Source organism: Corvus kubaryi, unplaced genomic scaffold, assembly GCF_017639235.1.
Source record: "Corvus kubaryi isolate FWS band 111438036 unplaced genomic scaffold, C.kubaryi_AGA036_p1.0 37396, whole genome shotgun sequence".
In the NCBI taxonomy this organism is placed as follows: Eukaryota; Metazoa; Chordata; class Aves; order Passeriformes; family Corvidae; genus Corvus; species Corvus kubaryi.
Genome location: NW_024581135.1, coordinates 19,053,907 through 19,078,263, shown reverse-complemented (window position 1 = coordinate 19,078,263; position 24,357 = coordinate 19,053,907). Strand labels below are relative to the sequence as shown.

General features: G+C 37.0%; 1 protein-coding gene across 4 annotated transcripts in view; it reads left to right on the top strand.

Moving 5' to 3' along the window:
- The window catches only part of STK39 (serine/threonine kinase 39), an 88,560-nt gene extending 66,858 nt beyond the window's left edge, over positions 1-21,702 (top strand). For 3 of the 4 annotated variants that reach the window (XM_042040754.1, XM_042040752.1, XM_042040755.1), the window contains exons 14-17: positions 1,110-1,162; positions 3,011-3,079; positions 16,100-16,164; positions 20,201-21,702. In XM_042040754.1, coding sequence (XP_041896688.1) covers positions 1,110-1,162; positions 3,011-3,079; positions 16,100-16,164; positions 20,201-20,275 — 262 coding nt within the window. In that variant the 3' untranslated portion in view covers positions 20,276-21,702. The remainder of the gene's footprint in view (positions 1-1,109; positions 1,163-3,010; positions 3,080-16,099; positions 16,165-20,200) is intronic. The other variant, XM_042040753.1, reaches the window with a different exon arrangement.
- The last annotated feature ends 2,655 nt before the right edge of the window (positions 21,703-24,357 follow it).

Genomic DNA, 24,357 nt, shown 5'->3' with positions numbered 1-24,357 from the left:
TAAAGGAATTCTTTAATATTGGTATTAACTCCCTTATGACTGTGTCACACACTGAACTGGTTAAAACACTCTTTGTGGCAACCAGGAAGACAGGAAACCTTGGGATTTAACATTTTACTGTTCATTTTATGTGTAGGTAGAACCGCACTGATGAGACAAGGGTGGTCAGTGAAAGAATTTACTCATTTTGAGATGGTTTTATAAACACTTGATGCCTTAGGTTTTAACTTTCGTATTTTTCAAATCCTGTACTGCCTAGTGTGTAACTCTGAAGTTCTTGTAGCCTGTTAATTTCTGCTCTCTCGTGCTGGTTACACATAACAAAGCCTCTCCAGGCCTCCTCTCCGAGGACACTCAGACCATCCTAGGCCCCAAAAGTACAAACCAAAAGCCTCTAAAGGGGGGGCAAGCTTGGGGAAATTACATCATTAATTGAAGCTTTACTTGGAGAATTAACCCTGCTATGCAAATGAACCAAACATAAAAGTGTGAAGAACTCATGACCTGCGGTCCATCTTGGGGTCCATCCTGGCAGTAGCCTCTGGACTCCCCAGGGTGAACCTTTGAAGGCCCTTCAAATAAATACCTGCCTTTATTCCCTTATTTTTGTCTAGTCTCTGTTTTTAGGTGGCCACTTCAGGCATCAACTGTGCATCACCGCTGCTTTTCAGCAGCTAACATTTGCTGGATACTTTGTCTCTTAAACATCTTTGTATAAATGTTAGCTCAGATAGGGAGCTTTAAGTCCAAGTGAATCTTCTGTTGCTCTTGGAGGAAAAGGTACACATGACTCAAACTGTGTTGAACTATTACAGTCAATAGGCAGAGTGTCTTTTGAAGATGAAACTATCAGAGGACTTAATTTTTTCCTTTATGTTACCGTACGCATTTTCAACTCAAGCATATTTTTCTGCTAGTTTCCCCAAAATACTGCCATGAAAATGCAATGCAGTCTTTCCAGTCTGGGTGCTTTGGGAGAGCAGTATTTTCAAGGAAATACGCGCTACAAAAATGTGGTTTTCAATGCCAGATGTATTCTTTGGATGTAGGAACTGAATAGTTGTTCTGTTCTTCATTACATTTTAATGTATGCACTGACTGTTTTTCAGGAACTCCAGGAAGGAACTTAATGACATACGGTTTGAGTTTACTCCAGGCAGAGGTAAGGCTCCTGTAACTGAATTATTCTCTTACTGCTTAAAAAGGTATTTCAGAAATGGATTACTGCTTATGGTTAATGCAGACTGCCTCTCTGGAATGTTTCCTACTGTGCAGAGCTTTATATTGAACCTCAGTGGAGTAAGAATTGCAAATGCATGTAAATTCTAGTGACAAGGTTGCATAATACATACATTAGAAGACTTTATTCACAGTATACTTTTATCGATTTCATGTCTTATTGAAATGATCTATATGGTATATAAGATCTTGCCTAGAAATATTTCCATTTTCACATTTGGAAAACATCGTAGGAAATAGAATACAGTAGCCATAAAGGTGTGTGTGGTGATGGTGGTAATATTTTAGTTGCTTTCCCTTTTATAATAAAAGAAGGTCTATTAACGAATATAAAATGCACACCATTTCTCAAATGCTGTCTTCAACTGAAAGTTGAGCTGTATCTCTAGCTTTAGTATTATCACCAGAAAGAAATTCTGGTACTGAAATTTTAAACTCTACTGCATACTTGTAGAACTGTAGGCTTTCCAGTGCTAAGAGTTGTAAGGACTTGTACAGTTGCCTTTGTTTGAAGAAAACCAAGTATTACTCGGATAAAATGCACAGAAGGCTAATATTTTGAGTAATAAGCTATCGTCCTTGGTAAATTGCAGCCCTTTGAACTATGAACCTATTTCATATTCTTTAGAAGTCAGTATTCACTTTATTTAGAATAGTCTTCAAAGAGCTTTCACCTAAAAATAAATCCAGATTGGAAGAGGTATTTCTTTCACAGTAAATCATAGTATCTTTGATGTGCAGTAGTTCTGTGCATGGATATATTCTGTGTCATCTACCTGCCCTTCTCGTTGATTTTGGCAATGAGTAATAACAAAAGAGGCCTGTTACTTAACTGGGAGCAGAACATCTTGGTTTGCCAAAAGAGTTGGTTGGGAAGCAGTTACATAAGCCATTTGAGTATTCTTACTTGCTCAAACAATAAGAGGATGTACATCCAGGACTGTTCTGTAGTCAGTCACTGAGGCAGCCAGAAGGCACCTGTGTTTCTCACCTCCGGAAACCACATCTGGCTCAGCTACCTTGCTTTTCACCTCTGTGTTTCTTGAGGAAATGATGCAGCTTCATGTAACTGCCTCAAAGCATGAGCTCCGTTAGGATGTTTGGTGTTGGGGCCACATTACAGTTGAGACCTAGATAGAATTTAGGCTTGTTCCTACCTACTTACATCTAAGCCTTCTAAGGTCTTTATCCAGGGAAAGTACTAGTCACAGGGACTTAGGAATTAACCCACTCAGGTACAGCAGTTAGTAGAAAATCAGTCCAAAGCTTTGAATTTCCTGAGTCATAATACTTAAAAGCTATTTAAAACCTAGATCTCAAAATAATGACTGTTCATATAACTCCTTTACCCCACTTGTAACAAACAAGAAAGCATATTCAGCATGTCTCTGTCTAGATATGCAGAACAATGGAGGGCATAAAGAAAGCAGTGAAAACCACACTAAAGCTTTATTTATTTTCTTGGTTGTGAAAATACTGAACTTGTAAAATGTGTACAAGTATGCAGCTAGATAACAGAGGAGAAATGCTGGTGGCCAGGAGAGGTCTGTAGGGGATTTGCAATGAATCAAGTCATTACCTTGTGCGATTTGCTGTGCAGACGCTGATAAGATAATTATCTTTTTTCCTCCTAATTAAAGGAATTAAATCCTGCCTCCATGGGTGTTTTGGATGGAATTAAAATACATTTTTTGATAAATTGCATTGGATGACTGATACTTCTTGTTGTTTTTGTGGGCTCTTACACTTATTCCTTTCACCTTTTGGACAGACACAGCAGATGGCGTTTCTCAGGAACTGTTCTCTGCAGGCCTGGTTGATGGCCATGATGTAGTCATAGGTAAATTACATTTTTGTTTGCAATTATGCTCTTGTGACAAGTTTGTGTTAAATGGATGTGAAAAAAATGTTTTCTCTGATAGTGGTTTTCAGAAAATCTTTTTTGTTCTAATTTTGCTTTCATGTATGCATAGTTCAATCAACAAGGCAATTTTGATACCAGTCCAAGGATTGCTTTAGGAAGTCAGATCTCTTCAGTGGTTTGAGAGGGGTAATATAATATAGTTGTCCTGAAGGATTGTTGAAATTCTATGATTGATCATTTTTGTGACAACTTCATTTTTTTGTTCAATAATAAAATGATTTGTCAGTAGGATTTTGCAAAGTCTGCTTTGGCAGCTCTGAAGTTAGTAAGTCTTCTGTTTGGGTTCATAGGAGGAGGAGCAAGACTGTTCAGGACCTATGGAAATTGCACCTAGTGTTGTTATTTCTGTGTTAAAAAAAAATAAGTGCAATCAGAAATGTTTTCTGGTAGCTGAAAAATACTTCTTTATTTTTCTTTTCCATGCTTAGTAATGTTTTATTATTTTCTTTTACTTGAAATTCAGTGCCTCCATAAGGATGATTAATTTGGAAGTGCTTATTTCTCTGTACCGTCTTCCTTTCTTCTGGATGCTCAAGACCAGTAGATGTATAGTCACCAAAATCAGAGGGGGATAATATATGCTAGGTGAGGGAGAACTGAATTGAGAAATACAAGCAAGTCAGTTTTTGTGTTGTGGCAAAAAAATTCTTACCAGTACGTTAAGATTTCCTTACCAAACTCCTCAGTGGTATGGAGAGTGTTTTACAACTCCGGAAGTTCATAACTTGCCTGGAAGATTATCTAAAATACACTCTCTCTGCATTTGTAGTTAAACTCCTTCTGAGAGAAGCTAGTACTTTTTGCTTTTGGATGATCAGAATCCAGATAGATTCTAGCTGATCTAAGAAATAAAATTCCTATCTAATCTTTTACCTTTATTTCTAAAGAAAAAGTATTTTAGGGAGGCTTGCAGATGGTACAGGCTGTAGGCACTCTCAAAGTCACTTCTGCTGCGCTGTTATTTTAAGGGTTCAGGCAGAGCAGTTGCTTGGCCTTAGTTTGTTCTTTAAACATCCAGTATGAAAAATGTCATTACCACACCGCTGAAAATATTTTTGGTAGAATTTTCACTTAGGAAAAAAAAAAAAAATTCTGGCTAACAAAAGAATTGTTATTTGTTGGCTATCCCACCTGCCTGGGCAGTCAGGTGGCATTCTGAGTCACAGCTGGTGACTTGCTACAGTGCAAGTCCTCCTGGGACCCAGTGAGAAATCTTTTCCTTCCTTCATTTTCCCTTTGCTACAAAGTTCTCTTTCAATGCAACGTGGCAGTACTTCTGTGGAAATGGCAGCGTGAATGGGATTTCTTATCATATTGCAGGGTGCATGATGGGAGAAAGGCAAATGAAAATAGATGTCCTTCATGTGACAAAGTCCCATCCCATAGTGATAGGACTTTGGCCCTTGAAGAAGCACAAATATTTAAATAAGCTTTTCCCTAGCAGGCTTGGTTAGAGACACTGTCCAGTTAGTGATAAAAGTTTACTTTCTTGCTTAGTCCCTGTTTTGAATTGCATCAGACTTTGATTTTTAGGATTATGATGGTTCCTTCTGTACTTTCATGTTTTATTTTTTTATTGTGGTACTAGAAAGTATAAGGAAATAAAATTTCTTGTATATAATGAAATGAATCAACTTATATTTAATTTCACTAATTTATATTTAGTTTATATTAATCTTTTTTTAGTTTCTATGGTGGGATTTTTATGATGTAGCTTACCTCAAGCTCCACAGGCACAAATTCTTGAATGAATTTGTATTATAATCTTGTGTCTGCTTCACCTGTGAGGTTTTCAAGTATGTTTGGACATTGTTACCTTCCTAGAAAATTACTTAAAATTTCATATTTTATTGAAAGAAGAGTTCTGCAAAGTGTGATTTTGCTTTTAATTAAGTAAAAAATTAAAGTTGTATTTTGTTAGAATATTTCACTGTAACAGTGCAATCTTAAGAAGTGTTTCGGTTTAAAGCCAGAGGTCATATAAGAGAGCAGATGGTGCTTAAAATGCAAATCTGCTTACAAAACTAATTTTCTGTGTAAAATTATGTTAGCACCTCGTTCACCCAAAATGATAAGGTTTAAAATCTTCCTATATAGGACAAAGGGAATAGTATAGAAGAACTTGGTTAACCTTCTTCACCAGAAGAACTGATTCCATTAGTTTCCAGATTGAAAGCAGATGATAAATTACCTTTCATTTTTCAGCTGATTCAGGCAGAAATTCAGCCTCTGTAACCTGAATGAAAACAAAGTTCTGAGACTGTCTCATAAAAGTTGTTCCTGTAGATTCTTTTCATGGATGTTGAAACATGTAGAGACTCAGACAAAAGAGGAAGATGAAAATACCTATTTTTGTTGAACTCAACAATTTGTCAGCATAATAGCTGATCTTCTGAAAGGATACTTAAATAGGGGTCAGCAAAAGCTGTTGGGAAAGTATGGCCATGGCATATGTGAGCTGAAATTGTTGGTGTATAGAATTTAACAACTGACATGTAAAGTTCTATAGAATTCACTGCTAAGCATCAACATGCTTCACCTTTTGAGTGTTGCTGGATTTGCTTCACTTAACACAGGCTTCCCAGGAAGATTTCCTTTCTGATGTACTTTAAGTTCAGCTACCTGTTCTGCAGAGAAGCAAAAATCCCAGCTTGCATGTTTAGTTTTGGTCTGATTGGCTGGTTTCTTTTCCTTTAGCATTGTTTCACAGAAGGTCCACGGATCAAGGGAATCAGCACAGAGCATTTGTTTAAAAGCAGACTAGAGTTTGTGTTTGCAGAGGGGAATAAGCCTTGGAGACAGTGGTGTCTTGCTGATGAGGTATTTTTATGCAGTACTGAAATATCTATATTAAATCAGATCCGGAATATTTTCAAAATTCACTTTGAGATAATGTGTCTCTGTGTGTATGCAATATGTGTATATTATCTGGTAAACATTCATTGGGTAATGCTTCATTATATTTTTGATACCATAAGGAAAACTCAAATCATATCAGCAGTCAATTCTGTTGAAAATCACATAGTTACAGTCCTACTCCACTGGTATATATAATGTGCATATAATTGCAATGAAGCCTTAGACTACAGTTAATTTTCTGGAGTCCTTGCTTAAATTTCAGAACCTGAAGGTGTATTTACAATTATTAAATTGCAGTATATATAAAACCACCACCCTCCTCCCTTCCTGAATACTGCTTAAATAAAACCCTTGATATCCATGCCATCAAGAAATGTGCATTTGCCCTCTACTATATTAATGTAGCTTTTAAAAGATGTTTTTGTCAAGGAAGTATCTCTGAAAATGTTGAGCATCATGGAAGATGTACCTTCACTTTTAAATACATCTGACATTAACTTCTGCTAAAAGTCTTTGATGTTGGAGATACCCACTTAGTAACCAGAGGAAATGCTTCCTGCTGAAAGGCCTAATGTGTTTAGAAGAACCAGCTGAAAACCCAATAGACTGTATTTTGTAGTGAGGTTATATTTTAAACGTATCAAGCTTTTTCATCAACATCTTGAATATTTTCTTAGAAGTGTGAATACAGTAGATGTCATAGTAGTTTGATAGAGTTTACTTTGGTAAGTAAACAGAACTTAAATTGGCATCTAGAATTACAAAGAAAGCCCAACATGGCTGTGGATAAGTTATTGACCACGAGTTCAGAGAACATGCATCTGACCAAATCCAGAATAGCATTATTTCAAGGGTTGTTAAACAGTAAGTAATATATATAAAACATAATATAGCAGTAATATATAGTTACCAATTAATCACAGTATTAAAGCATTTGAAAGCATTAAAGCATTGAAACAGCTGACTGTCTTACAGTATGATGCTGTACCAGTGAAAAAGCACAAGCCCAGTTTGTTAGTACAGTTGCCTTATAGTGGCACTGATAATCTACATTCCTAGAAAAGCCATGGACTTACACAGTAAATATCCTTTGCTTTCCTAGGTTCTGCTCTGCATCTGCTTATACCTAGTTTTACTTTGGCTTGTTAGATTAGTCATCTGAAACTGAGTGAAGTGATGGCTTTTGTTCAACTAATTCCAACTCATCTTACTGTAATTAGTAAATGGGATAGAGCTGCATGAGTGGAAAACACTGCATATATTTATGTGCTCAAAGAGCAGTATGGGTGGGTAACTGGAATAGCACTACCATTTGAAGGCACCTTAGGTTTGTCATTTAATATCAGTAATATTTTGAGGTGCACTGATTTTTGTAATATTTAGGAAATTTTTTAGAAGTTTTGGGGTTTTTTTGTGTGGCTCAAATGGAGTGAAATAGCTGAATTTTTAGTTAAGTGTATCACATTTTTATTTATTCCAAAGCTCAATGTACCCATAAACTTTGTAATGAGAAAATTCTTACCAATTAATTTCAACTAAATTAGATAGACAAAATACTTTGTGTTTAATTTTAGTATATTATCCAGAAAGAAAACATACAGATTTAATGAAAACCTGACTCTGTTTTAAGGCGTTTTGTAGAAACTTACGTGCCTTCAACATGTGTACATAACTCAGTATCTCTTTAGAAAGACATGCAAATGCATTGTAAGTGGAAGAATATCTCTAAAATCCCCGGGGTTTAAATAAGGACTTAAATATTTCAACACATCTGGCTCATTTAGAGCTAATGCACTGAAGGGTGACTCATAATGATGAGACTGCCAGGAGCTCTGGAAGCCTGAGCTGCACCTGCAGCTAATGAAGTTTTGTGTCTAATTGCACCTAAGTTATTTTAGACTTTAAGTGTTGGGTGCACTTGAGGAAGTGTATTGTGTGAAGCTGGCAGGTTTCACAGAAGTCAAATTCATCCCACCGTGATGAATTTTCAGTGTGGTGGAAACTTAAAGGTTCAAGGTTAAAAAAAAAATTGTGTTAGGTGAATAATCACTGTTGCTGGGGTTATGGCAGAACTATAAATATGTATACTATAAATTCTCCCAAGTGTGCAAATTATTCTTCACACATACATATATGTGTGTTCATGTGTCACAGTGAATGTTCCTGTCTGACAGCCATGATAAAGCAAGTAATAATTTTTAGTTATTTTAAAGAAAAAAAAGGTATAATTGGAAAGCACCTTCAAAGAAAGTTCCTTTTTTCAACACACAGTCCACTGCTTCCTACTTAACTGTGTAAATGAGGAATAAATCTGTCTGGTTATTAGTGAGATTAGTTTGTGTTTTGCCTGATACAGTAAGCGATAAACTCTTTGGCTTGGAGTGTGTCTCCTGCCCTTCATAGATCTGAATAAAAGTTTCAAGGATTTCCCTTTCTAGTTAAGAAGAAAACAAAAAAAACCCAGTTGTGAATTTGAACCAGGAATTGCAAAAGCAGCAATATATGTAATGTTTCTGTTTTCAGTAGTAATTTACTTGCTGTTCTTTATTTCCTTGGCATTCACTTCTCTGCCAGTGGTTAGTATGTCAAAATAAGGATTTATTGAGGTTCTTCAAACTAGATGTATTTTATTTCAGAACCTAACTCCATCACATCAGGGAGTCTTTTCTAAATATATTCTCCTTGTTTCAAGTTTCAGATACAAGGTATTGAAGTAGCCTGGCTGCTATTTCATCTTCTTAATAGTTTTGTCAGAACATTATCTATAATTCATAGCTGAACTTGGGACAGGAGGACTTGTGAAGATCTGATAGGGAGAGGAGATTACAAAGTAATAATATGCATAGCAGAATATGACCTGCCTTATTTCTGCATAGACCTATATCTATATATTTCAGATCTAATCCAGTGTGATGAAGATACTTGTTAGAGCTGTCTTCAGTATCTTGATGATTATCAAACTGTTGTCAAAACCTGTGTCTGAAGACCAGCACTTGATTTCTACATTCAGTTACAGGGAAATGATTTTTTCATTTTTGCAAATGAAATACTAATTCTTTTGTATAGAGAATGCAAGAGCACAAGTTTACTGTAATATTTCAGGCTTGTTAAATAGCCCTACTAGCAGTGTTGGGCAGCAGGTCTAAATTTTTATTTTAAATGTTCATTTGAGAATAGACTGAGGTTTAGAATGCTCAGGATCATCAAAATGAAGGGGAAATGATGAAATATGTATGTACTCATCCCTCACCTTCCTAAATAATCTACTCCATTAGGCACATGAAGAATCAAGGTCTGAAATAGATAAGTATTTAATTATCTAAATATATTCTATTTATCCTTTTATAATGGATAAGTAGAATATCCTTTTACTTTGTTTACTTATCCTTTTAGTTTGTTTTAAACATGCAGTGGTTTGCCTAAGCATTTTTCACATCCTCTGGGGGAAGAAAAAATCAATTTGAAATATCAACCACTTTTTTTTTTCATAAGTTTCTGGGAAAAGGTACAATTTTCCAGCAGTATTAATATTTTAATTTATCAATAAAACCAATTATAACAGTTTTGGTCTTTTCCTTTTTTTTTCCCCCCTCTTCTCACAGATTGTAGAATGTAAAATGTTGCCTTGGGATCAGCTATCCATACTAAGTAATTGAGAATTCAGGAGCTTAATAATGTGGTTTTGGAATTGAAATAGGTAGATTTCCAGCACTAACTTATTTCACCTTCTATTTGGATACAGTACTTCTGTCTCATAAAATACACTGCTTCTGTTGGGTGCAAATTTTTCCATCAGTTACCAGAGAAAAATTACAACTTGTGTATTACTTTATCAGTCCTCAGTTTTCCAGTTTTTGCCTGTGACCCTTGGATATCAATACTCCATATTAATGGGTCTTAATATGAAGATGTTTGACGTCTGCTATTATTTTGTCAAGGTGTTGGGGTCTTTTTTTTTTTCCAGTTTGAGCAAGGGTAAGTATTTAAAGTCTTTATTTGTGGTTAGAAGTCGATCAGGAATATATGACTCTGATGTCTCTGCCATGCTTTTGAATAACCTAGGGTAATTGGTTAGTTATTAACGCTTTGGTCCCAACCAAGTCTCTCTTTTTTTTTTTTTTTTCCTTTTGGAACAAGATAGCCTGGTGCCAAATGCTGGTTAATGTCCTTAATGTCTAAAATGACATGAATGAGCCTAAACCTAGGTTGTCTGTATAGAATAAGGAATTAATACAGTATTGGGGCTCAGAACTCATGAACCACACAGCTCAAGTGGTGTTAATAATTACTTTAAACTGTGGAAGGCGCAGGTTGAAATTGTTCTCTAGAATCCCTGTTCACTAGGATGCTGTAGGAGACCATTTTCAGTCTCTCAGTGTTCCTTTCAATGTAGAACTGCTTTGGTCTTCTGTCATCCTGTACCTGCCCTCTTTAATCTGTGTTTTCTGATTGTGAGGCTGCAAATTGAGCTGTTGGAAATTATCATAGTATCAAATGTTTAAATGGAGATAATATCCACTGTCTTCTATCTATATCTACTGATTCAGCACCACACTTTGAGAAATCAGACAAATTTGTGAGCCCTAATCTTCCTTTGATAAATTTCTAATGACAGCCTCTTCATGAATAATACATTCCTAAATGTTTTTAATGCTTCTGCCGTATCAGTGTCCAATAGCTTCCTCAGAAGAGAAGCCAGGTTTGCTGTTGATCTTTCTGTTTTCTTTTATTTCTTACTTATCTGAATCATGTCTGGGTCCTTGTAGTTCTCTAGCAATAAACACTTGCTGGTTAGCTGCCACAGATCTTCAAATGCTTTAATATTTCTCTTGCTGTTGTTCTCAAACAACATAAACAGAAGGGATTTTTTTACTAGCATCCTGAATGGTTGAACTAATGGAATCACATTACACTTAAGTGACCTTTTTGATCTCTCTTTGAAGAGCCATTTAATCTTTCAGGCAGACAGTTTGTGAGCTATTAGATAATAACAAGACAGACAGAGATCTGGAGGAATTGTTACCAAAAGCTCTAAACACTGATTGTTTTCATTGTTTGCATAATATACTATAATCCAGTACTAGCTAGGTTTTAAAACTTAGTTTTGACTTGGTTCTGAACTTGCAAATGCATGAAAACCACTATGTAGTATGAAATATAAATGAATGCATAGATTGCAGTGAACCTCTTGCAATATGTAAAATGGCCTCAAGAGCATGCATAATAAATTCAGCCTTTTGGAGGAAAACCCTACCAGTAGCTGAATTTTCAGGAGTGATAATTCCACTGAAAAGTATATCCTGCTACTCAGGCACCCCGCTTCCTAAGACCCATACAGGAGAATACAGCATTAATCCTCAAACCAGAAGACTCCCAAGGCAGTTAATTATGGTGAGCTCTGTGTATCAGATGAAAATGGTAAAATAACTGCCTCCTGTTGGGGAAGAGGTAATATTTGAAACAATCAGCAGGAAAGCCAATAAATCTGTGGAGGTTTGAGCTTGTCTCTAACAGCCATACTGTTGATGAAGTAGGGAGCAGTTGAAGGTAGCTATTTTTTATAGACTGAGTTTTGGACTACATAAAAAATATTTCACTTTTAACTTATTAAAAATATTTTTCATTTTCTCAGAGGTTATAATTTTTCTCCTTTTTTTGGTGACAGTAATTTTGTGCCTGAATAATGCTTCCCTTTCCTCATATCTGAATTTCAGGATTACAATATGCAATAGCTTTGCAAACTACTGAACCTAAGCATGAATTCATGAGCTATTTCTGAGGTTGCCCATCCATTCTTTGCAAAATGGAAAAGCAGATGAATCATTATTCTTTTGAGAGCACCCCAGAAATATCGTCTCAAGCTTTAGATTCTGCTTGTGTCTGTGTTTATGCCAGATGGCTCTGGCTTAGTTGGCTGGGTGGGCATTGTACTGGAAATAGTTTAACTGTATTTCATATAGCTTTATTTACTGTCTCATTAATTTTAACTTTTCCAGAAGTTCTCCTTCTTCAGAAGCCATTAGGGTTAAGTTTCATGCTGTGTTAAGAATTTTAAGTAACCAGAGAGAGAGCTTTGTCACATCACAGGAGCAGAACAGCTATTAGAGACTGCCTGAAGTATGGTTACTCTCTTACATTTGTAAGACCTTAAAGGTGGCCTTTTTTTGTTCTGTTACCTTATATCGATAAGTCATTTAAAAACTGTAATTTATGTGGTTGGCCAAAATTGTCATATAGCAAAGAGTAACTTCTGTTATATACATGCCAAAGCCTCTAGTTATGTGGAGTTTTTTTATTTATTCCATCTGTAATTCGCAGCCTGTGTTGCGTATATTTATATGCTGGGTTTGACCTTTTATCCTATTGCATGTTCTGCAAGTGCAGGCACTTATTTGTCAGAATGGCACAACCATTTGTCAGTGAGCAAAACCTGCAAAAGAACCTGGAATGATTTGTGGTGTGTAGGTTGATTATATGTCCTTCAGAAGCCTTCTGAAGAAAGTGAACAGCACCTCATTTATTGTTGTAAACAACAAAAAGCCCCTTGTGCTAATGCTACCTGCTGCTAACGTTTGAAGAGAGCTTTTGCTTCAAGGCATGATTTGAAGTATATTTACCTGAGGTTACTGCTGGCAAAGATTTTTCCATCACCGCTTAATTTTTTCTTGTTCATGTTTCTTCTTCTGACTTTTATAGGTGCATGGCCATAACATATTGAGAAACATTCTGCAAAATAAAGTTGAGTATAGTATATACAGGTCTTGTAGAAACAGTGAATTCCCAACAGGATTTTAATTATCAATTAGTGCTTCTTGCGGGCGAGCTAATCTATGAATTTCACAAGTACAACATCCAAGACATGACTTCAGAGTACTTCAAAGAAAAATGGCTTTGTCAATAGGAACTGCAGTATACTTAACTTAGAGATAAGGTGTAAAGTAGACCTAGAGACATATATTTTACAATGCTCTTCACGTTTCCAAATAATTTAAGTATCTGTGGAGAAAACAATTCCTGCCTGTCTAGAAAGTCCTAGGGTGAAACTCCTTTTCACTTTAGGGAGAGTGTTACTGTATTAAATTGACTTTGTTCACTGACTTGCAATACAAGAATTGTTGGGACTGCAGGGTGGGGAAAGGTGGTGAGAATGGGATGGTTATTTTCCTCTCTATTGTTTGCAGATGTAATTGGGTTCACCTGCATCTAGAAACTTTAGTCTCATTTGTCTTATTTAAGCCAAATTAGAACTTTGCACATGAACTGTACTAGGGGGGTTAGTGAGTCTTGGCCTAATAAATAATTTTCCCGAATGAAAAGAGCCTAAATCCAGTAGCTGGAGGAGATTTTAATCAATAAAGCCTAATAGTTCCACTTAATTGGGTTTTTTTACTTGCCTGAAGTGACCACTAATTCTGAATTAGGGTTGTATTAAAAGACAAGTGAGTAAATAAAACTGTGTCCCCTGTAGCCTTTTACTGTACACTGTTCTTGGCTTTCTTGAGGAATGATAACCATCCAAAATACCACTAATTTCTATTATACTGTTTAGGTAACAACAACAACAAAGCATTAAATATTTACATATATTGGAAGTTTAATTTTGCTATTTTTACTTGGAAATTTTTAATCTCTTCACTGGTAAAGAATCAATCAGCCTGAAGGGTCAGAGCTTTTCAAAACTTCAGTACGACTTGTGACATCCCTGATGCCACTTACCACACTGTATGCTAGTTCATTAAAACACTTGCTGATCATGGGCTGCTGTTTGCAAATGCAGTAATAATACCTTTGCCAGTAGCTGCCTTAGGGCGGCTGGAGGGTTTTGCTCTTGGGGGGAATAGCCCAGCAGCACACTAACTTGCCTTAGTTGTTCCACAGCTGTTCAGCATTAAATTAAAAAGGCTGCCCCTCCTGAAGATACACATGCACTTGAAGCTCGTATTTTTGTAACATTTTATTTAGGTGAAGTTAGAAATCTTGGGATTTAGGACCCAATGCCTATCTGGTTTTGTAGCACTGTCCTCATTTCAGTGAAGCCAGCTAACACTAGCTAGAGAATTTGTTCTTTTTTTTTTTTTTTTTTAAGATACCTTTTACAGAGATTTGGATAAGCCAGAGCTGAGCTGCTCTTGAGTGCATGATTGTATTTACAGATTTTTAAGACATAAAAAATGGAAGCTATTCTATCCTGGCTTCAGGAGCTATGAGGCTGAATGTTCCTTTTTGCCTACATATGAGGTTCTAAGTGTTAATTGTAATGAAAAGCATTATTTTTAGCATAATTATTTGCATGTATTTTATCAGGTAGGAGGTACTGTAATAAAATTGACTTAAAAGATTGTGGAAGTGAATTGTGTGATTAAAATAAAAACCGTTTGTAATGGCTAGAATGAAGGTTATGAAGCTTAAAAATGGAAAGAATTTCTATTATAGTGCCTGTAGTTGAGTTCATTTAACTGTGAAGGTTAATTTTTTTCTTTATAAAAAGTGTTCTCTACAAAATGTACCTTATGTTTGCTTTTAAGTCCCATCTTCAGTTTCAAACACCCTTTCATCTCTGGTTAAGTTTATTACAAGTGTATAAAACATCCTTGATGCTATTTTAGTTGTATAAAGAAAATGAGACCCACAGAAAATTGATTTGCATTTAACAGTGGTAGATTAGCCTAATTGTTTACTTCTCTAAATTCCCTTGCTAGATACTGTACTTCCCCTGTGAGGTGAATTTCTGTTATTACACAGTGGATCGTGCATGATCAGGCACAGTGGGAGTGAAAATGTTGTCATCAGAATGTTAGAAGATGGAGGAAGCAGAAACCTAAGTTTGTAGCAGTAGGACATTGAACATGCAAATGTTTGGTGTGTATCTTCCACCGTATGAACTATGTGGAGAGAGTTATTTATGGGCAGCATCTACTTTCTTGCTGCTCTGCTTTATGGTACTCACCTATTCAGTGTACTAAGAAATGTCTGCTACTTAATACCTGTTCGTTTCCTTTTTATAATCTTGTTTAAACAGCTCTGCCAGGTGTGAAATATTTGTCTCATGCTCATATCCTGTTGATGACATCTTGTGCTCATACATCAGTCTTGAACAAAGGCCCTTTATGATTTGGTCTGAGTTAGTTCAGGATCTATGACTGTGCAAAGCTGGGGAGCCAGTTCCGTAAACATACAAAGCTGAAAGCAGCCATACTTTTTTTTTTTGGTCAAGATTAATGGTAGCAGTATTGTTAAAACAGACCAATTAAAAATGTAACTTAGGTGTTTTGATAGAAAAAGTGTTTATTAATTTCCTGCATTCTCCTCCTCTGTTTTCAAAGAGTAAATTGTTTCCTTCCTGCTATTTCTGTTACAGCATAGAGCTTCCTTTTCTGGATGCTCAGGCTCTGTTCATTCAGTTTTTTCATCAAGTGTTTATTGCTGTTACTTCAGAAATCTTGATCATGTTTGCTAAGAGAGTAGTTTGAAGATCATCTCTTTTTTTATCACACTCATAATTATGTTTTAACTCTTTTTTTTTTCCTGCTAGTGCGCTGTAACATTTCACCAAGAGTCTGTGTCAGTGTTGATGCCAGCCCAAAAACGGGACAGAAACACATGCATAAAGCCAGTTAGAGGGGACAGTGAGCTCAGCCTCCTGCTAGAAACTTGTGCAGATCGTGACCCTGGCTATAGCAGAAACGTGATATAAATCATGCCAGCCATCACCTTATCCTTGGCTGTGTGATTCTCCCATCTTCCTTGCACTTGCATTTGTGTGATTGTTAACTGTTTATGGAATAGACTCAACTGGAAATTAGTAGGGTTTTTTTCTGTCATTTGGTTTTCAGGCAGATTTTCCCCCTGAATCAGTTCACATAGTCACAAAATATCGGTGACTGCGAAAGAAAGGAACCAGGATTTATGGCAGCCCAACTTCCCTCTGAAACAGCAGCTAGAGAGTGATTAAATGATTCAAGTGGTAATTTACAGACATGTATGTATGTAGAATTAAGTGGAAGATTCAAGAAAAGGCTTGATGTCAAGTTGAATGCAATTTTTTGGAAATCATATTTTTGTGTCTTTCTTTTACAGTTGCTGCTAACTTACAGAAGATAGTAGATGATCCAAAGGCCTTGAAAACATTGACTTTTAAGTTGGTAGGTAAAAGCATCAATGGAAGAAACAAATAAATTATCACGATATTCACATAGAGTCTGGGTTCTATGTCATTTACAGCTATTTTGTTGAATAAATGTGTTGACAGGTAAGGTGATGGAAACTGCTGTGTATTAGACAAAAAGATTAAACTCTGTTTTGAAAGGACAGCTCCATAACTGCATGGGGAAGGAGGTTCAGTCACATGAGTTCTGAGGCAGTCTGAGGTTTAGGTGAGAAACTGCAGCAAGAAAGCCCCTGGGAAGAATAGCAGAAACAAGTAAAGCAGAGAAAACTGTAATTGCTAGGTTAACACTCCTTCACCCCCACCCCCTTAGCTCTACCCTGGCTGAAGTGTCCTCTGTTAATGGACATATTGTTCCAATCCCATTTTTTACAACCCCTGCCACCATTTTTCTTGCATGCGGGTCACCTTCTCCACTGCTTGCTTCTCCTTAGTTCTTCTTTTCAACCTTCTTTCAGTTGACCATCCCCACCTGCGAGCTGATCTTTCTCCCACTGTATTTCATTACTGTTTCTCCCTCCCCACCTCTTTCTATCTTCTGTATGTATGTCATCAGACCCTGGCTTTGGGCTTGGGACTCTTTACTGTGCTGCATTTTGTGCCCTGGACCATGGGTCCTGAATTTTCATCAACTTTGATTGTAGCATGATAGATTTAATTTAATATTAATAAATTTACATTGCAAAAACTTGAGTCAGAATTGATGTGCTGTTTGTTTTTATTTCTTGCTAAAATGAAGCTGAAAAATTTATATACCTGAAGCTATTGAATTATTAGGTATGTAAATAGCAATTAGTTTTCAGCACCTTTTGCTGAGAGTGACTCAGTCACACATGAGAGACTAGACTGAATGTCTGTTAGATAAGTGGGTCTCTAGAATCACAGCTTTGTTTATAAAAGCAGCTGCTTCAGATGGGCTGTAGAGAGCCATTTTTAGACCTAGTTGATAATGATGTGTTAATTCAGGACTGTTCTTCCCATGTCATTCTTTATACAGATGTGATGAGTTTTAGCTGACTCATTTGAACTCATTTTTCCCCTACAGTCCAGTAGAATCCCCAGAACTTCCACATTCCTTGTGAGAAGTGGTTGGGGTAGGAAAATAAAGACATGTAACTCAAATTCTTTTGTTTCTCTGGCCTTTGTTATAAATATAGCTTAAAGGCTGATGCTTTTCTTATTGCAGCTGATCTGTGCTCTTGCTGCCTTAACATCTGACTTGGCTTTATTGTGTAGTAAATGGCATCTGACCAAGAGCATTTAGATAACAGATACTCCAGAGGCTCTGCAGAAGTCTGGGTTTCTCGATCCCACACTTAAAATAGAGGCTTGTGATTCCACAATGTAATATCCCATAGTATCTGGGTTGTATATGTTGAAAACAAATCCACTTGAAAATTTAGGTTGGGATATTTTTTTCTGTTTTTTGGTGATTCAGTTGGATTTATTGCTGGGGTCCAGTCAATGTAACGTAGTATTTCAGATTCCAGTGAGTGAATGCTGCTATCATCCTGCTCCTTACCATAATCAGAACTAGCAGACAATCCAAAATCAATGTCCCGGCTGTAGGTAAGTTCCACTGGATAGGTAGCAATTCTGGAAGTTAATTTTTAACCTTAGTTTCTTCCTGATACTTTTGACCTAGGTTTCCTGCACTAGTTCTTATTTTATGGGGAAAGATCGTAACAAGAAGTATCCTAATTTATTTTTATCCTTGGATTAATTTGATATATGTTCTGCTTCTGCCTATTTCTGTATTGTGTAGTGAAGTTGCTGAATGAATTGTTGCCTATGAGAACTCTCTTATATCTTGGTATGCAATACTGGGTCTTGTTACTTCTTAGCAAGATCTCATTGAATCTGAGAGCGCTTGTATACGAGTTGATTAAAACACATTTTATTGGTAAATATTTAATGAGGATTAAAGGTCTAAATGTAGCTAATCCTATATCTATTCAGAAAATTCAATTGAAAAGTATTCCTTAGTCTAGGATTAGTTGCTAGTATTTCTGGACATGGAGTCTGGTTAGTATCTCACTGCTTAAAGGCTGCTATTGCTGGTATTTTGCTGCTATATAATATTTCTATTCCCACAGCAAGAACGTTCATATTTGGGGGCGAAAAGGAACAGTTTATATCTTAACTATTTTTGTATTTAATTATTATTGAAATAATAAACAAAATTTTTAAGGTGAGATGCCTGGATGGCAGGGGTTGGATTCCCCCTCTTGCATATTTTTTAAAGAGTGTATCTTTGATCTTACAAAGAGGTCATTCTGCAGAAACATATATAGTGTTAAATATCCCCTAGTTGTCTTGGCTAACACAGAATGAAAACTTCCTGTAGGAGCCAGCTGTCCACACTTTGGGAAGGAGGCTGCTTTAATATACAAATACTCTTGGTAACACTCAAGGAAACACAAAATTATTGCACAGCATATTGTGCATTTTGTGTAAGGACTGCTTATCAAAAAGGGTGGGAAAAAACCCATTAATGAGAGAGTGTGTTCAGTCTGTACTGAATACTTTTATGTTGCAGTTTGTTTATAGTATTTGTATTTATGCTAAGCACAAAATCTAAGTTAATAGATTCCAGGTGCATTAAATAGATAAAATATAATACTGATAAGGAAGACATTTAAAAATCTATATGCATCTAGATATGTTACTTAGCATGGTGTTGAAGAGATTGATAGCTAGCTAGAGTGTAGAACAGTGTTAGTAGTATTAGCACTTTTTAGCATTAAAGTTTAAGTGCAAAATTCAAACTGCATTTATTTGGTAAATTCCCAATCCAAGAACCATTCAGATATCTGAATAGTTACCAAGAGTGATGATCTCAGACCTTTAACTTGCTACTTCTGTGGAATAAGAGCTGTGAAATACTATCTGGAGAGAGATCTTCTGTTGTCTGTGTCTGCTCAGAGTAAATTTGAAGGACTAGCCTAATGTAATAATTCCACAGTTGTCAACATAGTTTATTTCTTGTCATGAAAATTCAATGGATTATGTCACTTGGTGCACCTTGTATGCACAGTCTGAAAGCTCTTTACCTTATAGTGCGTGTTCATGAACCAGTTCTGTTGAAGGGTTCAGCTGCTATTAATGCAAAAAAGGATCAAAAGATTTTTCTAGGGTGAACCAATTGTTCTGTTGGGGATATTTTGTGATACGCGAAAGAATCTGAAGGCATCTGTCATAAGTAAGTAAGTGTTACACACTTCTAATCCAATTATATTAATATTTTGTCTTATCTAACATGCAGATAAAAATGTATAAATACCTTTATTTAAAAGGTAGTCACTTTGTCCTACAGATGCCAATTTTGTGTTTAAAAATCAAAACATAAAAATATTTTGCCTCCAGCATATTTTTTCTAAAACAGACCTAAAGTAATAGTTTAGTCCTGAGCAAAGTGGTTTTATATTCTTACTGTTACATATGAAAAATTAACTGATCACTTGTGCCAGTTTGTATTGTGATAGGCTTTACTGAAGAATCTAAACTGTACGTTACTAGATTGCACTGTCAGGAGGGAGCTGTCCTTTTGCAAATATTAGTATTTACTCTTCATAGACTGCTTCAATTTCTTGTTTAAAAATTCAGCTGGTTGGTATTCCAAACTAACTTGCTGGCTGGACTCATGAGACATTTTCTCTGTACAGCACAGTGGTAAAAAGTGGATTCTGTACATGTATATTAGTTGTTCTTCATGAGTGAAAACCATTTACTCCCATGAAAAAGGAAATTTGGCTCCAGTCTGGAAAGTTTGGCTTAAAGAATTTGGGTATTTCAGTGTCCATTTTCCAGTATTCTTTTCTGTAATTTTTAATATTGACTACAAGAGTTTGCTAAAATTAAGGATGCAACTGGTTGACACTGACAGAGGCTACATGAAGCAGTCTGAAGCTTTCCTTCAACCAAGCTGTTTGGTGACTGGGCGAGATGGGGAAACTTTATATCCTGGTGCTTTGTAGCGTGATAATACTAAACATTTCTGTTTGTACTTGCAGGCCTCTGGCTGTGATGGCACTGAGATTCCCGATGAAGTGAAACTGATTGGTTTTGCTCAGTTAAGTGTCAGCTGATGTCTGTCCCTTGACCCCAAGCCGAATTGTGAGATTGCGAAAACGCCAGCTTAGATGCAAAGGAAAATTAATGCACCACACACTGAGTTCTGCTTCATTATCTAGCAATTCACAAAGTCAGAACAAGCAAAGCCCACAGCTACACCGCTGCTGTTAACTTTCAAAATGCTCCTAAATGTCTCTTAGCAGCTGATTTGGATTCCCCGTAAGTGAAAAGCCTGTGGAAATGCACTCAGGTGGCTGTATTTATTGGTTATAAAAGGAATTTTCTATCAAGCTTACTTCTTTCATAGACTTTGAGTGATACTATTTTACCTGTACTTGTGGTTGATAATACTGCCTCTGTTCTGTTACATTTAGAAATTAACATACATATAAAAGTTTAGAATTATTAGCCAAACTTGAATTCTAGTTTTAAAAATGACTGTGAATTTTATTTTTCATATATTTATGCATTACACATACTAGTAATAAGAAAATTATTTGACTTGATTATGTGCTATTTGCAGTTAAGCTCCCACTATTTTAAAAAGTTTCAGATATGTCTTTGAAGTATTTGGTAACTTCTAGGGGTTTCTTGAAATTATTTGATTTGGCATTAGCAAGCTTTTGTTGGTTGTGTGTAAAAAAAAAAAACAACAGTCCACAAACTGATTGTCAAGGGAGTGGGAGGTGCCTTGCAGATATTAATGTTTTAAGAATGTGCCTGAGGCTGCTTATATAAATAATCTCCATTTTCTAGAAGTACCATACATATGGTACAATATATAAAAATATATCTAGTTACCTGGGCAAGGAGGGGATATACAGTAGCAAAGGTGTTAAGAGTATTTTGACTATGCTTTATTGGGGAGTCTATGAGCTAGAGCTACTGTGAACTGTTGTTGTTAAGGTAGAAAGCCTACTGTGTCCATCTCTGATCTGACTTACCCTTAATGATAGAAACTGGTTTCATACAGGTGAATAAAAACTTGAAGAATGGAACTAAAGCTTTATTTAAAGTTCTGCAAAATACCAAGGTGGAGTGAAAATAATAGGGTTTTGTGCAATGATCAAGTAAAAGTCTGTTACAAAGAAAACACTTTGACCCAAGTAGTCCTCTGCCTAACCTGTGACATAGATGTTACGGAGCTAGGGAACTTTAGAAAGACTTTCGCATGTGGAGATGTGTTTCTCAGAGGTTACAATTTAAACTACTTCCTAGTTAATCCTAGATAAGTGGCAGCTCTTTAATGTACTGAAAATGGCAAATATATATTATTAAGAGAAGTTATTTATAATGCCTTGTCATAATCATTGAGGTGTTCTAGAACTATTTGCATACAACTCAATGTAATCCCATCCTATCCTACTGTTTACATGATGATTACTCCAAGATGACTGCAAAGGTTAAAAAAATTAAAATAAAGATGTATTGCACAAACTGATTTATATTTTCAATTTCCATGCTCTGAGTGGATTACAGTGTTGTTATTACAAAAGGTTGGTGCCCTTACTTAGTTTGGGAGCAGCAGCTGGGAAGGAGGAGAGGAAATGCTGCTTACTCCCTCGGGGCAGAGGGTTGCTTTGGCTCCTTGCTCTCTAGGGCTTTGCAGAAGCCATTTTTAAGGCTCCCAAGGTGTTACTTCAAGAAATCAATGGTTTTCCCTCGGCCGGCCCTGTGCGCTGCTGGTTTGTGTGGGCAGAGAGCGGGAGGGCCCGGGGTGGGGTCCGCGGCCCAGGTGAGACGCCTTGGGGCTGGTCGGGCCTCTTGGGGCGATTGGTGGCCGCAGAGCTCTTGGTGGGCGAGCCTTGGTACTGGGCTGGGTTTTGGCAGCCGTGCGGCTGGCGAACAACAGCGGTAAGTGAACTTTTCCCTAGGGGCCTGGGCACCGTGTCTCCGGGCACCGTGCTGGCCGTGGCCGGGGGTGCCGGGCGGCGGGCAGGGGCTGGCCCCGGCGGGGGTTTGGCCTCTGGGCAGCCTCGGCTGTGCAGGCTCGGGGCGGGCTGCAAGCTGGCAACTGGTCATTCACCTTCGTGTGGGAGTGTGAGGAAATAAAAAAGGTACCTTAAACGTGCACCTCCCAGTGACCCAGGTGATAACCTGCAGTGCTGCGATGGAGTGGCTGCTGAGCAGGACCGGGAGGAGTTAAATTCTGAGCCTTGCTATTGGATTATTTTTATATGTTTTAATGTACATTTCTGTAAGTATTGCACCGTTATTTACTAATCCACCTGCAAAATAGTTAGCTGGAGCAATACTTTTTCTGGCAAAGAAGTGAATGAAAAGGGAAGCTTTTTGTTTTCACTGATCTAGAAAAAGAAGTGGAATATATATAGAACATGTATTTGGATGAAAATCACGTTGGACTTGCTATACATGTCCCCAGAAGCTGGGGAAAAAGTGTTGGGGTATGAGTAGCAACTGTCAAGAGTGCTCATCTGCTGTGCTGGTTGGGGCTGCAGGAGGTATCTAAATAAAGAATGTAATGCTTTAACTGATGCAGTCAGCAGTATTGTACCAAGATAAAGTGGTAACAGTTGTTGCTCAGTTGTGGTCTGATGCAGAAACACGGTGATGCTTTCTGTGATTCAGTGAGGCAGCAAATTTTTGTGGCGCTGTTACTTACCACAGCTGTGTTGGGTTTTAAAACTTTTTTCTTGTTGTTCTTACTGCTAAGATATTGTGGATAAATGCAATGTGAGCAAAATGAATTTTTTAAAAGGTAGAAAGAAAGGGTAATTAAAGCTTTAGTGTGTTAAAATGAAGTTTATAAGTAGGTTATACTCTCAGTACATACAGGTTAAAAAAAGGTGAAAATACATAGTAGATTGCAGTAGAAAACAGTGAGCAAGCTATGATAGAAGTAAATGCCAAATGTAATAGTTTGCTTCCTTTATATTATATACACATCCTCTGTTGAATAATAAGGGAGAAATCTAGCAGCTATTCATGTGTTCACATTTATGTGAACAGTGTTAAGGAGCTGGGTAAAGTTCTTATATGTGTGACATGACTTGATCCAAAATAGTTGTGGTGCTGATGTAGCTAGCTACAGCACCTGCCTTGTTTGAAAGAAAAGGTCTCTAATTAGTGAGGTGAAGCTGGAACAGGTGAGCTACCATATAGCTGTCTCTAACGCCAGGAAAATAGGGCTTAATTAGATGCTGCTAAAAATAAAATCATCTGTATGATGATTATATGCCAGTGCCTGCATCTGGGCACTTGCAGGCTCTGTGGGCTGATTAATCTCAGTGTCCATGGAGCCAGCCATGCCAGCTTGCTGTGCTTTAGCTTGCTGAAAGTAGCTCTGTGGACTGAGATGAAAGTCAGTCAAAACACAGTTCTGCATTTATTAGTTTCAAAGTGTTAGGATGAATATAAACATAGAATTTAGCTCAGCACAGAACCAGGTCTGGAGACTAACTGCATGTGTAAAGGAGTGGGAGAGAAGGGACATTTCCAGCCTTTTATCTCGTGGGACTCCAGCGTGGGCGTTAGGCCAGGAAAGCTGTTTCCTATGCTGGCAACATATGCTTTTTGTGCCAAGAGAACAGGAGCACACATCTCTTTCTTCTGACAAGTGCTGACCTCAGATATTCCCATCAACATGTACAGAGTTGTGCATTCAAACTGCAGTTCAGCTAGCTAGGTAAGTATCTTTGTTTTCTAAAATGTTATCTATGTACTATCACAATTTCCTCTATTGCCCTAGAACACACTTTGTGAGTGGGAGTGGAAGGGGGGGAGCAGGGAAATAAGTCAGGAAACATAATTGAATTTTCTCTCGCCTGTGTTCTCTCCTGACGTGAAAGATGTGTGCCTTTTCACATAGCTTGGTCCAATGTCATATCTCCAATTTTGGAGCTTTGAGAGCAGTCCTATGAAATTTGATTGTGAGGCATCCCTTCAAAATGTTTTTAAACACTGTTATTTCTCTAAGAGGGAATGCTGTGTGCCTCCCCCTCATGCTTTTCGTTAATCAGAGATTTGTTTTCCTTTTCACAACCTACCTCTGCATAATGATGTTGGATGGTGAGATTGGCCTGTGCCTGAAATCAATTAGCTCTGATGAGTAATCTGACACAGACCTAAAACACTG